Source organism: Brachycentrus maculatus, unplaced genomic scaffold (genome assembly GCF_059751285.1).
Source record: "Brachycentrus maculatus isolate JH-2025_06_01 unplaced genomic scaffold, ASM5975128v1 h1tg000637l, whole genome shotgun sequence".
NCBI classification, from domain to species: Eukaryota; Metazoa; Arthropoda; class Insecta; order Trichoptera; family Brachycentridae; genus Brachycentrus; species Brachycentrus maculatus.
Window position 1 is genome coordinate 289794 of NW_028281373.1, and position 12025 is coordinate 301818.

General features: G+C 33.3%; 1 protein-coding gene across 1 annotated transcript in view; it reads right to left on the reverse strand.

Moving 5' to 3' along the window:
- The window catches only part of sif (guanine nucleotide exchange factor still life), a 140891-nt gene that overhangs the window by 9517 nt on the left and 119349 nt on the right, over nt 1-12025 (reverse strand). The window contains exons 28-32 of the mRNA XM_088274160.1: nt 7959-8110; nt 4195-4313; nt 2000-2173; nt 289-483; nt 103-211 (exon numbers count right to left, since the gene is read on the reverse strand). Of these exons, the coding sequence (XP_088130286.1) occupies nt 103-211; nt 289-483; nt 2000-2173; nt 4195-4313; nt 7959-8110 (749 nt within the window). The remainder of the gene's footprint in view (nt 1-102; nt 212-288; nt 484-1999; nt 2174-4194; nt 4314-7958; nt 8111-12025) is intronic.

Consider the following 12025-nt stretch of genomic DNA (forward strand, 5'->3'; position numbering starts at 1 on the left):
TTTGTCTTAAATAAAAATTGTTTGGCTATAAATAAATACATGTATAAAATGATTGGTGTGAACTATAAGATCAATAATTTTTCTAAAAAGAAAAATGCTTACTTGGATGGAGCACTTTTTGGGCCTTGCTGTGGCTTGCGCAGAAAGAGCTGTATAGTTTGAAGTGGTTGACATAATATAAGAAGGCGCTTGCAATTGAGTAAAGTACATTCTGGAAAAAAAATATTCATTCATATCTTGACCAAGAGAAAAAATAGCACTGTTTAGAATAAACGGTTCTATAAATACCTTGTATTGACTAGAATGGTCGAATTGGTAGAAGCTAGGCTCCAATTCTATTGCCTCATCAATATTTTGTAAAAACTGTCTTTGAAACGTGACAATTTCTTGTATATTTCCAAAAAGAGCATTGATTTCGGCGTTAGATAAGAACGTTTCTCTCTTCAGAGGTTCTAAGTAATTTTCTAATAGGCTATTAAGGTGCTGAAAAATAAAACAGTCCATTAGATCAAAATAAATTTAAAATAAAAGAGAATGCTTTGAGTTCAAATTATAAATCCTCGTTTATATTATAACTTCTTTCGTCTAAAGCTCGGTAAATACCCGAACATCCTTATTCCCATCTTAATAACTTCTTCATCTATGTTGAGATATGGATAGAAATTGTTCATCAGTTAAATCACGGTTGTCCAAAGCAAGACCCACAGGCTCATGCGGCGCACGATATCTAGTTGATTTACCGCAAATACGAAATTTTTCATTTACAATTTTATTTCATAGAACATTATTTAATTCTTATGGCATCTCAGATGAATGAATGAAATATTTATTACATTTTTGACATCTCAAAATAGATGAAGAAGAATATGGAAGTCTGGGCATTCACAGGGCATATAGCCGTCGTAGGCTTGGTTAAGTGATCACTTTTACACACGTGTAACGTTCACCAATTCTACCCATGATTGACAACCACACTTCTCATGTCAATCATGGGTAGAATTTGTAAAGTGATCAGTTAACCAAGCCTATGGCGGTCGTAAGTCCAGACTTCCATACATTTCATCATCTATGTTAAGATGTCTAAAATTTATAAAATAACTCCAAATCGGAGATAATCCAGATATGTAAACAAGTATTTAGATGCACTCAAAATTATGAAATTATTTATTCATATGGAAACAATTGCTCTGTCAGTTTACTAGGTAAACTACCCAACTTTTTTTTTCCTTGCTTTTGGTCTTGTTTATTAGGGTTTGTTTCTGCGGCCCTCCGATGTACATATTTAGTTATTTGGATTGGCCCGGGATCGTATTTGGTTTGGATAGCCTCGATTTTAATAATTCAAATGAGAGATGCGAGGAGAATGGAACCATTCAGACTCCCTCACATTGCACTGCACGGCCAAACCCCAAGGTAGACGACTCCCGGGCAGACCATCAAAGAGATGGACTGTCAGCTGGGAATCGACATTGTAGGAGGCTAATCCCTCTTAAAAACGGACCACAAGGCCTACACCAAGCAGAAGAAGAAGAAGAAGAAGAAGACGAAGAAGACGAAGAAGAAGAAAACTAGCAAGGGAAGCTTTTTTTTTGGGGTCAAGGGATCTTGCATCCCTTTTGTCACTGCGACCATATTAGGTCTATTGTGACTTCCCTCTGTATTACAGCTCACTGCCAAGACCTACATGAGTCATGTAACTCACAACCTGTCTTGGTGGTAGGAGCTTCACCTTCTTGGAGTCCAGTAGAGGTCTTCCAAGGATGTGACTTCGTTTGTGAGCGAGTGCGTCACAATTGTAAAGAATGTGGATTGGCGTTTCGCTCTCCTCCATACAAAATCTGCATACTGAGGAGTCATGAAGTGAAATTTTTGTCATGTGTTTCCTCAGTCTGCAGTGTCCTGTCAAGGTCCTGGTTAAGATCCTTATTTGTTTTTTGCTAAGCTTTAGAGCTTCTGTGGTGAATTTCCGCGAGTATCCAAGGGTAGCAAGGGAAGTTACCTTAACGTATGTTTTCTCCGTGTCGCGGAGTTCTAGAATAACTTTCCTGAGGCGTTCCGCATCGCTGAGGTGCCTGGTGGGGGTCAGCGCCGCGCCGCTCGCCACGGAGCCCGTGGGGGAGCCGCGCCGCGTGTCCTGGGGGGAGCGGCAGAACCCGGTCACCTGTTCCGCGCTCTGAAAACGGTCCGCTCCATCAGGTATACTGGTCGCCACATAATGCCAAACTAAACTAACTAACTAACTACCCATCACACCGCTTCCCCGCAGGGGTAGGCAGAGAGAATAGAACGCCACACCACTCAGTCCTTGCAAACATTCTTCGCCTCTTCCATGTTAATGCATCTTGGCTGTCCAAACTTAAAACACAGTAAAGGACATTTTTTTTGCATTTTTGGACTAAGTAGAATCTACTTAGTCCAAAAATGCAAAAAAACGTTTTACAAAAAAATGTCCCTTACTGTGTTTTGAGTTTGGACAACCGATCTCCTCATACATACCCCCCGATTGTTTCGACTCCTAACCTGACCACTTTCAAGTATTTGGCATACTTGATGGTGCCAAGTTTTTCTCGGTCTTCCTCTGCTCCTTTTTTTCCAATAACATTCGCCTCGTAAATTTGTTTTATCATTCTTTCCTTACTCATTCGTTCTACATGTCCAAACCATCTCAACAAACCTTTCTTAATTTTATCGATAATGCTTATCTCAGCTTTGCATTCCTTCCTTATTTCACTATTCGAACATCTATCATACATCGTTTTTTCGCACATTCTTCTGAAAGATCGCATTTCTACTGCATTCAGTCTACTTTTTTGCCAAACTAACATTTGAAAAATCGTTTTGTGTTATATGCAAGCATGTAAATGTATAGTAAAATCACGCGTTTCGATTGGCTGCACGTCTGTTTGTATATAGTGACCATGTCTCAAGCTTCGAAGTTGGGAAGAGCTTTTCTGGACAAACCAAGGAAGTCGTGTTAAATGTTAATAAAAATATTCAAAATAAAAGTGAAGCGTTGATGGAGGTAATAATTTTATGTTATAATATAATAAAACCCTTATCCGCACCCAATGGTGCATAAGGCACTGCGTCATTTAAACGCAGTGTTATCTTGATCGTTTACACATGAAGGAAAGGTGATCAGCCCTCAGCTTCAGGTACCAGTCCAGGGTAATATTAAATAAATATTACAGTCACAAAATCACTTATATTTATTTTACCCCCCTTGGGAATCGAACCCGGGACCTCCAGAACGGTAGCCGAGCATGCTGACCATTAAAATTGAACTACCGACGACCATTAAATGTTAATACTCATTTAATTACCGACGTAAAAATATGCCCTAAATATATTGAGTAATATAAATATGTTTTAAATGTTATTTTAATGTTTCTTTTTATACTAAACATTTACACATTTAGATATTCATTATGTACATACGTTTATTTCTCTATGCAACGATGTTGCTTTCTGCATGCATAAAACAAAATGAACGGTCATGTTTTCATAAACTGACATGTATTTTTTCACAGCGGTAACCCTATGAGCGTTTGGCATTCTTAACTGGCGACAACTCTACATTCTGCCATGGCGGCCGAAGCGTCAAAAAGTGGGACTCTTGACACAACACGACATGATAAGTGACTCTTGACACAACACGACACGGCGTGGCAAGAGCGCCCTTGGAATCTTAGAGGTCTCAAAATTGACCCTTTCTTATCAAAACTTACTGCTAACAAAATTTTATACACTTAAAAAAAGTACGTTGACGAGTAGATTAAAGGATTTAAAAAATGTATTAAACGCGCAAAACATGACAGTCTAACGATGACATCGTCATGATTTTTTTTGAAAAATGTTGATAAATACTTATTAAACTAGATTTGATGAAATGAAAAAAGGTCCCGTGTTTCTACCGTTCAAATGCATCCATTATTTACAAATATAAAAATAAAAAATAAAAGTAAGATTGCAAGTTTTGAAAAAAAACATAAATGTTACCTATCTCCTATATCGTAAGAAAGGTTTTATAAAATGAATGTAATCATTCTAGTTTCCCGAGAAATACCAATAGATAACTCATTTTACCCGAGAAAGGTATTGAGAGTTAATTCAAGGGTCTTTTTTTGCGCATCATAATAATATTCAATACCGAGGCAATTTCCGAGGGTTAAAGGAAATGAACTGTGTTGTTACCTTGAGCAAATTTTCTATTTCAAAAGAGTTGGTTCTGGAGGTCACCTTTCCCGCTCCCCCCACTCCCGAGTCCACCCCCAACCCCCCGCCACCATCATCGGGAGAGTAAAGTTCCTTGCCTGAAATAAATGTAGAAATACATGATTATAATATGGATCTGTGCGTATTTACGGTACATACGCTATTCCCACGTTGAGATCAAATAATATATCATCAATGAAAAGGAGTACAAAAAACATTTAATAAGGCAATTTACAAAAAAATTCTACCTTTATTTTATGAAATAATTTCTATATTGATTTTTCATTAATTTCACCGTTGATATTTGAATCGTATGTTGGTACCGTGTCTTAAACGCCATTTTGTAAACGAAAATAGTATTGAATCGAAAGATTTGTTCACAAATATCATAAAAATACGGCTCGTTAAAAATATGTTCAAGAAGTTTAAAATCAGTAAAATAATAAGAGCAAAATTAAAACCATTTTCGATATTGATTTCTGATTAACTATTCCAGAAACGATGACACGGTTAAATAAGCGTTCAAAGTTTCAACCACTTCTCCATTATGTCTTGTTAAAAGGATGTTGGTAAAATTTTGAAAGGACAGCTGAAAATGAAGGATGTTCCGGGCCGGTGGATTTATCATTAACGTACGAATAAAAATTCAATTTACAAAGATTTTATCTTTGCGGATACGAATCAAATAGATTATTTGCGGCGGCAGATTTTCCAAATCAGAATTAAAGTTGTTTCTTTTTTTAATACAACAAAACTTAATGATATTTATTATATTATTGAACGTTTAATAATTGCGTATAGTTCTATTAATAATTTCATTTAATTTCTTCAATTTACAAACAGTGTTATTTTTTAGATCGGTGATAGGTTTTCTTGCCATAAAAATATTAAGATGATTATTATTTCATATAAAAAACTCATTTACCTTAGTACGAGTATATATACGCAATTATTTTTCTCTAAATAAAATGACTAAATACTGACACTTTCCTTCGGTGAATACATATATATGAAGTTCTTTTATCTAAGCATTCCTGTGTACCGTATTTTAAAAGAATTCAATTTCCGCCGTTTATGGTTTCGACAGTGCGTTTTAGCCCCAGAACACGGATTTGATTTGAGGTTTTGAAAGCGCGTAAATTCACATTCTACGAGTATGTATTGTATATCTGACGCTGTGAGGACGCACACACATTTACACGAAAGGTAGTGACTCGGATTGGCGCACTTTTTTAATGAGTTTCAGTTACAAATGAAATAATGCGAGTAATAATTTATCTAAATGTATAAACACGAAAAGTACTATCTAAAAGCTAAATGCATTTTTCATGATTACTCAATTACATATTCTTCTAATAGCATTATTCAATAAACCTCTAACGATTTCCGAAAGAAAGTTGTGAACGTAATGTCAAATTTAATGTTTCGTTGTTATTGGTAAACCTTTTCAGTCTTGAATATCAATGATTAATGTTAACAATTTGCCGATGAGTCTTTATGATTGATGTAATGGATTATTCAGAAATGTTTAAAGTGGAGTTCTTTCTGGTTGCATTCCAGTAAAAAGCATCTACATCTTTTATCATTATCAATTTTACATATAAATATTTTATGAGTATTTTCTTTGTACCTGCTTTCATATAAATGTTTTTATTAAATAAATTTTTTAAATTTCATAATACACATACAAAAAGAATTGTTAAATGATCGAAAATGTGTACGCTTGGATATAAAAATTGAGCTCCATACTATTGAAAAAGTTAAATGAGGCGAGCATAATAATATCGAGACAAAAATATAATATATTCCTCAGATTTTTATTGTCTACGGCGAAAATGATTTAAATAACAACTTTTTAAATTCAATATTTTTCCGCATTTGGCGTAATTATTAATGCTTTTTTTATAATTTGTGTTTTATCAGCCACAAATACATATACGAGTATCTCTGTGTGTTTAATTTGTTTGTGAAGATCGAAAATAAATAGTTTTATAGGACCATTCATATGTACGAGTAAGTTTTTCAAATTAGTGATTCAGCAAGTTTCTCCTACGTAATATATTTCACACTCGAAATATTTAAAGAAAATAGCTCTATAATGTGCAAGGCCTTTGTTCACCGTATAATATGCCGATTTCGATATTTAAAATCGGCCTGCGCAAACGCCGGATTTAGTCCAACGAACTACATAAAGTACAGAGATCGAGTATATGCTAATGAACCACAGACCCTAGCGAAACTTAAAACCAATATTATTGCGGAACGCAAAGTCAATTTGATGGATGTTCAAATTTTAGCACCAGGACGAGGCCTCATGAAGCGGTATATATATATATAAATACGCCACCCAATTCCGCTTTTCGCAAATCCAACTTTTTGAAGTTCATTATATTATATACGAGACGGATTTACGAGTTCACTTTAGTATGAGAATGTGAAATATGAAAATCATACTAAAGTCATACATAGATTTTATTATCTTCCAAAATCGGCGAGAATATAAAAAAAAACATTAAAACAACAAACATAAAAAAAATTGCGACTTGTGTTGTGTCTTAATATAAACTTAAAGTACGCATTTGTTATAAAATATATAAAGTCCTTCTACTTTTTCTTCTAACCCTTATCCGCACCCAACAGTGCATAGGGCACGGCATCATATAAATGCAGTGTTATCTTGATCGTTAACACATGAAGGAAAGAAGCCCTCCGCTTCATGTACCAATCCAGGGTAATATTGAATAAATATTAGAGTGAAAAATCGATTTAATTTATTTAACCCCTTCTTCGAAACCCGGGACCTCCAGTACGGTAGCCAAGCGTGCTGACCACGGAGGCGGACAAAGTACACTAGATTATAATCATGGTAAATTAGAATGGGGTTATAGTATTTTAACACACTTTTTAGAATAATATTTCAAGAGGATTACGTAAGACTAATGAATTATAATGTTCAATCATCCTTTCATGTCTGATTTTTAGAATTTAAAAAAAGTTATAAATTATGCATTCAGTTAAATTATATTTAATGGGGACCACCGCTTTCAGTAAATATAATTTTTATTTCACATTTATTATGATAATGATTCGAGTTGAAACCTTTCCCTTGGGATTTCGAGGAGGAGCCCGAGGTTCGAACCCTACTCTACCACAACTGTTGCATATTCTCTATCACATATTGAAAGTACTCGTATTGAAAAATATTAAATAAAGTGGTTTTTCATAATTTAATTTTTAAGTGAATGTAATAAAGTTATTTTCCATATTTTCATTGTTGACTAAATTAAATAAAGCAATTTTCGATAACTTCACTTTTTATACTACATCTGAAAGATATATATTGCACGCGAGCATTATTTAGTACGGTCGAATTCGACCCATTTTATCTCGAATCAACTGTACTTTTCGATTAATCCGTCCAGAAATAAATTTATTTTCAAATTGCCCGTCATTCTGCCCCATCTGTATTTGTGGAGGTCCTCACCAAAACGTTACATTTCCATTATAAATGATTTTAAGCAATCAGGAATTGTAGCTTGTAAAATTGTAACGTTTTGGTTGTATTTAATTATTTCATATTGGTGTTACACAGGGTTGGTCACGTTTTGTCGCAACTTAAATTAAGATTTCGATAGAATACAGTAAACAGAACAAAGGAAACCTTTTGGTGAGGACCTCCACATTTCATTAAACCCAAATGTTTTTCGTTTACATGGAAAAGTCACCAAAAAAATAGTACTCACTCCATCCGGGGGCCGGTACGATGAGCCCCGAGATCATGTCCTCGGAGATGAGGGCGGGGTCCACCGGGGGTGGGGGGCACACCAGGCTGTCGATGATGTCGTCCGTGGCCCGCAGCAGCCCCGCCAGCTCCGGGGGCTCGGTGCGGGAGGACCTGGTGAGAAAATAACCATTATTAACAAGGGTAGGGGACTAAATGCATACAAATAAAAATCACTCCTCATTGTATACACCCTAGTATTGTATTTATATTTGGATGGCTTGGACGGAGGAAACTACTCTGAGAAATATATATATATATATATATATATATATATATATATATATATATATATATATATATATATATATATATATATATATATATATATATATATATATATATATATATATATATATATATATATATATATATATGTATATATATATATATATATATATATATATATATACATATATATATATATATATATATATATATATATATATATATATATATATATATATATATATATATATATATATATATATATATATATATATATATGTATATATATATATATTTTTTTTTTATATATATAATCTTCTTCAAACCCTTATTCACACCCGATGGTGCATAAGGCACTACATCATATAAACGCAGTGTTATCTTGATCGCTAACACATGAACGAAAGGTGATCAGTGCTCTGCTTCAGGTACCTGTTTGTGTAAAGTGATCACTTAAACAACCCTATGATGGTCGTAAGCCCTGTAATGCCCAGACATCCATATTATTCTTCATCTTTGTTGAGATGTAATTTTTTGTTGTTGTTATTTATTGGCAATTCTGAACTTATTAATAAATATCAAAGAAATAATATCTCCTTATCATTGGGTTCTAAATGTATAGAGCACGTCAATTCAAAGAAAAGCGAAGCCAAATAACAAAGAACACGAATAACGTACGGAGATGACGGCTGCGGTGGGAGCGGTGGGCGTATTCTTTCCCTTTCTAGCACGTTTATTTCTCTTTCTAGCTTATTAAGATTCTACCGATTTTCGGTTGGCAACACTTCGAATAAAATTTGCACTTAAGCTCAGATCTCCAGGTAGATAGAGTTTAGTTTTTCTCAAAAATTCTTAAATCTAATATAAAATAATATTATTAATATAAAGTTTTGCAAATTTTGATTTGACCTACGAGTATAGAATAGAATGTTTACATGTTGGGATAGCGTAAATGGATTGCCTCTCGTATTTTATTAGAATTTATAATAAGCTTGTAATAACAAGTAATTTGAACAAAAACATTGCTTTTAATTACTGAAATAACAACCACGCTAGATGTAACTAACGTTGGTAATATAATGTTGCATAATTTTCAAATAAACAACCCTAGACGCCGAGCTAAAAGTAGAATTTGAGTAGTATTTGTATTTGATGTGTATTAATTAACAATTTCGGTAAGTTTAATTTATTTTACCGGGGCCAGAAAAAGCCTTAATTTTTGGTGATCGTGGTCTCCAACTGTATTGACTGAAACAGTGTACAGCAACCCACATATGATATATTCGATGGTTTCGTTTTCGTTATCCAAAATATAATTACTAGATGTATGAATTATAATCTTACGACGAGAAATATCATAAAATCAATTTTAAAAAATATATTCACGAAAGGCAAAAAATGACAGTAAAATTTTATTCCTCCAGAATAAAAAAATGAGAGTACTTCTTATTTTACACACTATTGTTTAAATACCGCAGGTGTCAATTGGAGCTTTTAGTCAAGTTGATATGTTATGTGCATTGGAAATTGTACTAATTAAAATATGTATATTAATTATTCGCAATAGTTGGGAGGGGAGAAATATTGGTAGCATATCCAGACTTACAAAGGTCTCCAACGTTGTTGCGTTAGCTGTCACCACGAAATATCTATATTCTCAACTTAAAGTTGAAATTAGTAAAAATATGATTCTATACAGCGCAAGTGATTTAAAAAAATCTAAGATCGATATTTTTGGATTTAGGTCTGAGAAAGTGAGGAGCAATCAAGTAATCGTATTAAATTTAAAATAATGACGCAACAGGGTTTTAATCACAACGCTTACTAATGCCAAACAAAATTGTTATATTTAACTGAGTAGTTCCATTTCAGCGAATAAAGTATTTAGAAAATCTCAGACCTGCTAGAGGCCTGCTCGCGACCTGCTCGCGACTTGCTCGCGACCAATAGCAATTGCCCTAGTGAAAGATATTTAATTTTGTAACACGATTCACATAGAGTATTTATATTTAACAAATTTCTTTTCGTACTCTCCTACAAAGTGAATTAAGTATATTAAAAAATAATAATAATATAGGAATTTCTCGTTAATTTAGTTTTATAATACGGTTTAATTTGACACGCTTCTATGCAAAAAAGATAATACAGACGGATACATTATTTGATGTGTAAGAATATATATTGACAACAAGCGAATAGTCTAATAACGTTGAAAGTGTTCAAATTAATAAGGATTTAACGTTTGTAGATATACGAATGGTACCGCACACGTCTGTGTGTAATATATTGTTTGTTAAGGCGGGCAGAAGAATGCCACTTACGGTATAGTTGCCATGAAGCTATTCACGTAGAATGGTAATATTTCCCCGACACGTGAAAGCCTAGGTATTAGGTATAGGAGTATACTCGTACGTAACACGTACAATACATACGTTCTGTTGCCACGCTCAGAGCCGGGATAATATCCTCCCCTTAGGTGGGTACCTTTATTTGTAGATAAACTGCTCCGACCATCTGCTGCATCAGACGCTTCATTGTTCCAATTTATCATCCCGCTATATCTCGGGTGGTGATATTTCGTTATATAAATAGAGACAATTTTAAACGAATTACTTTTATTAACAACGTTTTCTGTTCGGTACACTTATACTGGATTTTACCTTCGACAGCTTGTTACGAAGATAGTATAGATATCTCAACAAAGACGAAAGTTTTTATTTTTAGAAGGGAATACGACAATTTGTCTTTGCTGATATATCTTAAATATTAAATATCTTAAATGAAAATCTTTAATATTAATTTAAATCTTAAAAATATTTAATTTAATTAACGCAACGTAATAAATTCACTTTCAACATACTTTACGAATAACGACAAATCTAATTTATTAATATTTCTCAGAATAGCGATATGAAGCTTTATAATTATGTTTGATCGAGGTACCTTAAATTCTCACAACTTTGTTCCATAACTTCAACAATGGTTCAAATAACCTCACGAATAATATTTTAATAGCATATATGTATAATATAAACTACAAATATATAGAAATACAAAATCTATAATATGAATTTCTAACCTTTCTACGCGTCATGTCATGAAAAATAAAATAGGTCCCAAATGCTTTATTTTAAATGATGTAGTATACATTCCAAAAAGTGTATAAAAAGGCGAATGTTTGAAATTTGGCGTATTAGCTTAAATATTTAGTTGATAAATTGATAAATTGGTTGGTTATATATTGTACCGACAAAAGGAAATATATAATTTGAACAAGGATTATTTATGTATTTACTATGGATAGATATAAGGTCGCTGGGCCACATTTTCGCACGTGATGTCGAAAATATTGCTGAATGGTTACCTAGCAATATTGTTGAAAAAATATATGTAAAAAAAAAAACAAAAAAGTAGTTTTACACGATGCGATTGATAAAAACGTAATTGTCTTTTTCTTCCAAAGCACCTTTAGGTTTCCCAGGTATATTTAGAAATATTTTTTACAATTCTACAATACATACGCAGGAGGATTTACTCTTAATATTTTCCATGAAAACCCAATCTCAATACCCACATACATAAATTCACACACCTACTTATAGCTCATTGTATTCATGGTAAATCTGTTCATTGTTGAGATTCTTGAAACCTTCATAACATATTACAATAGAAGACTTGCTCTTTGTGGCTTAAATTCGTAAAAAAATTCAAAGAAGAAAATTTATTACTTCAGTTAAGGTACTCGTATTGAATATTTTTTTGATTTCGACAGAGATACAATATTGATTTTGAATGGTTTAA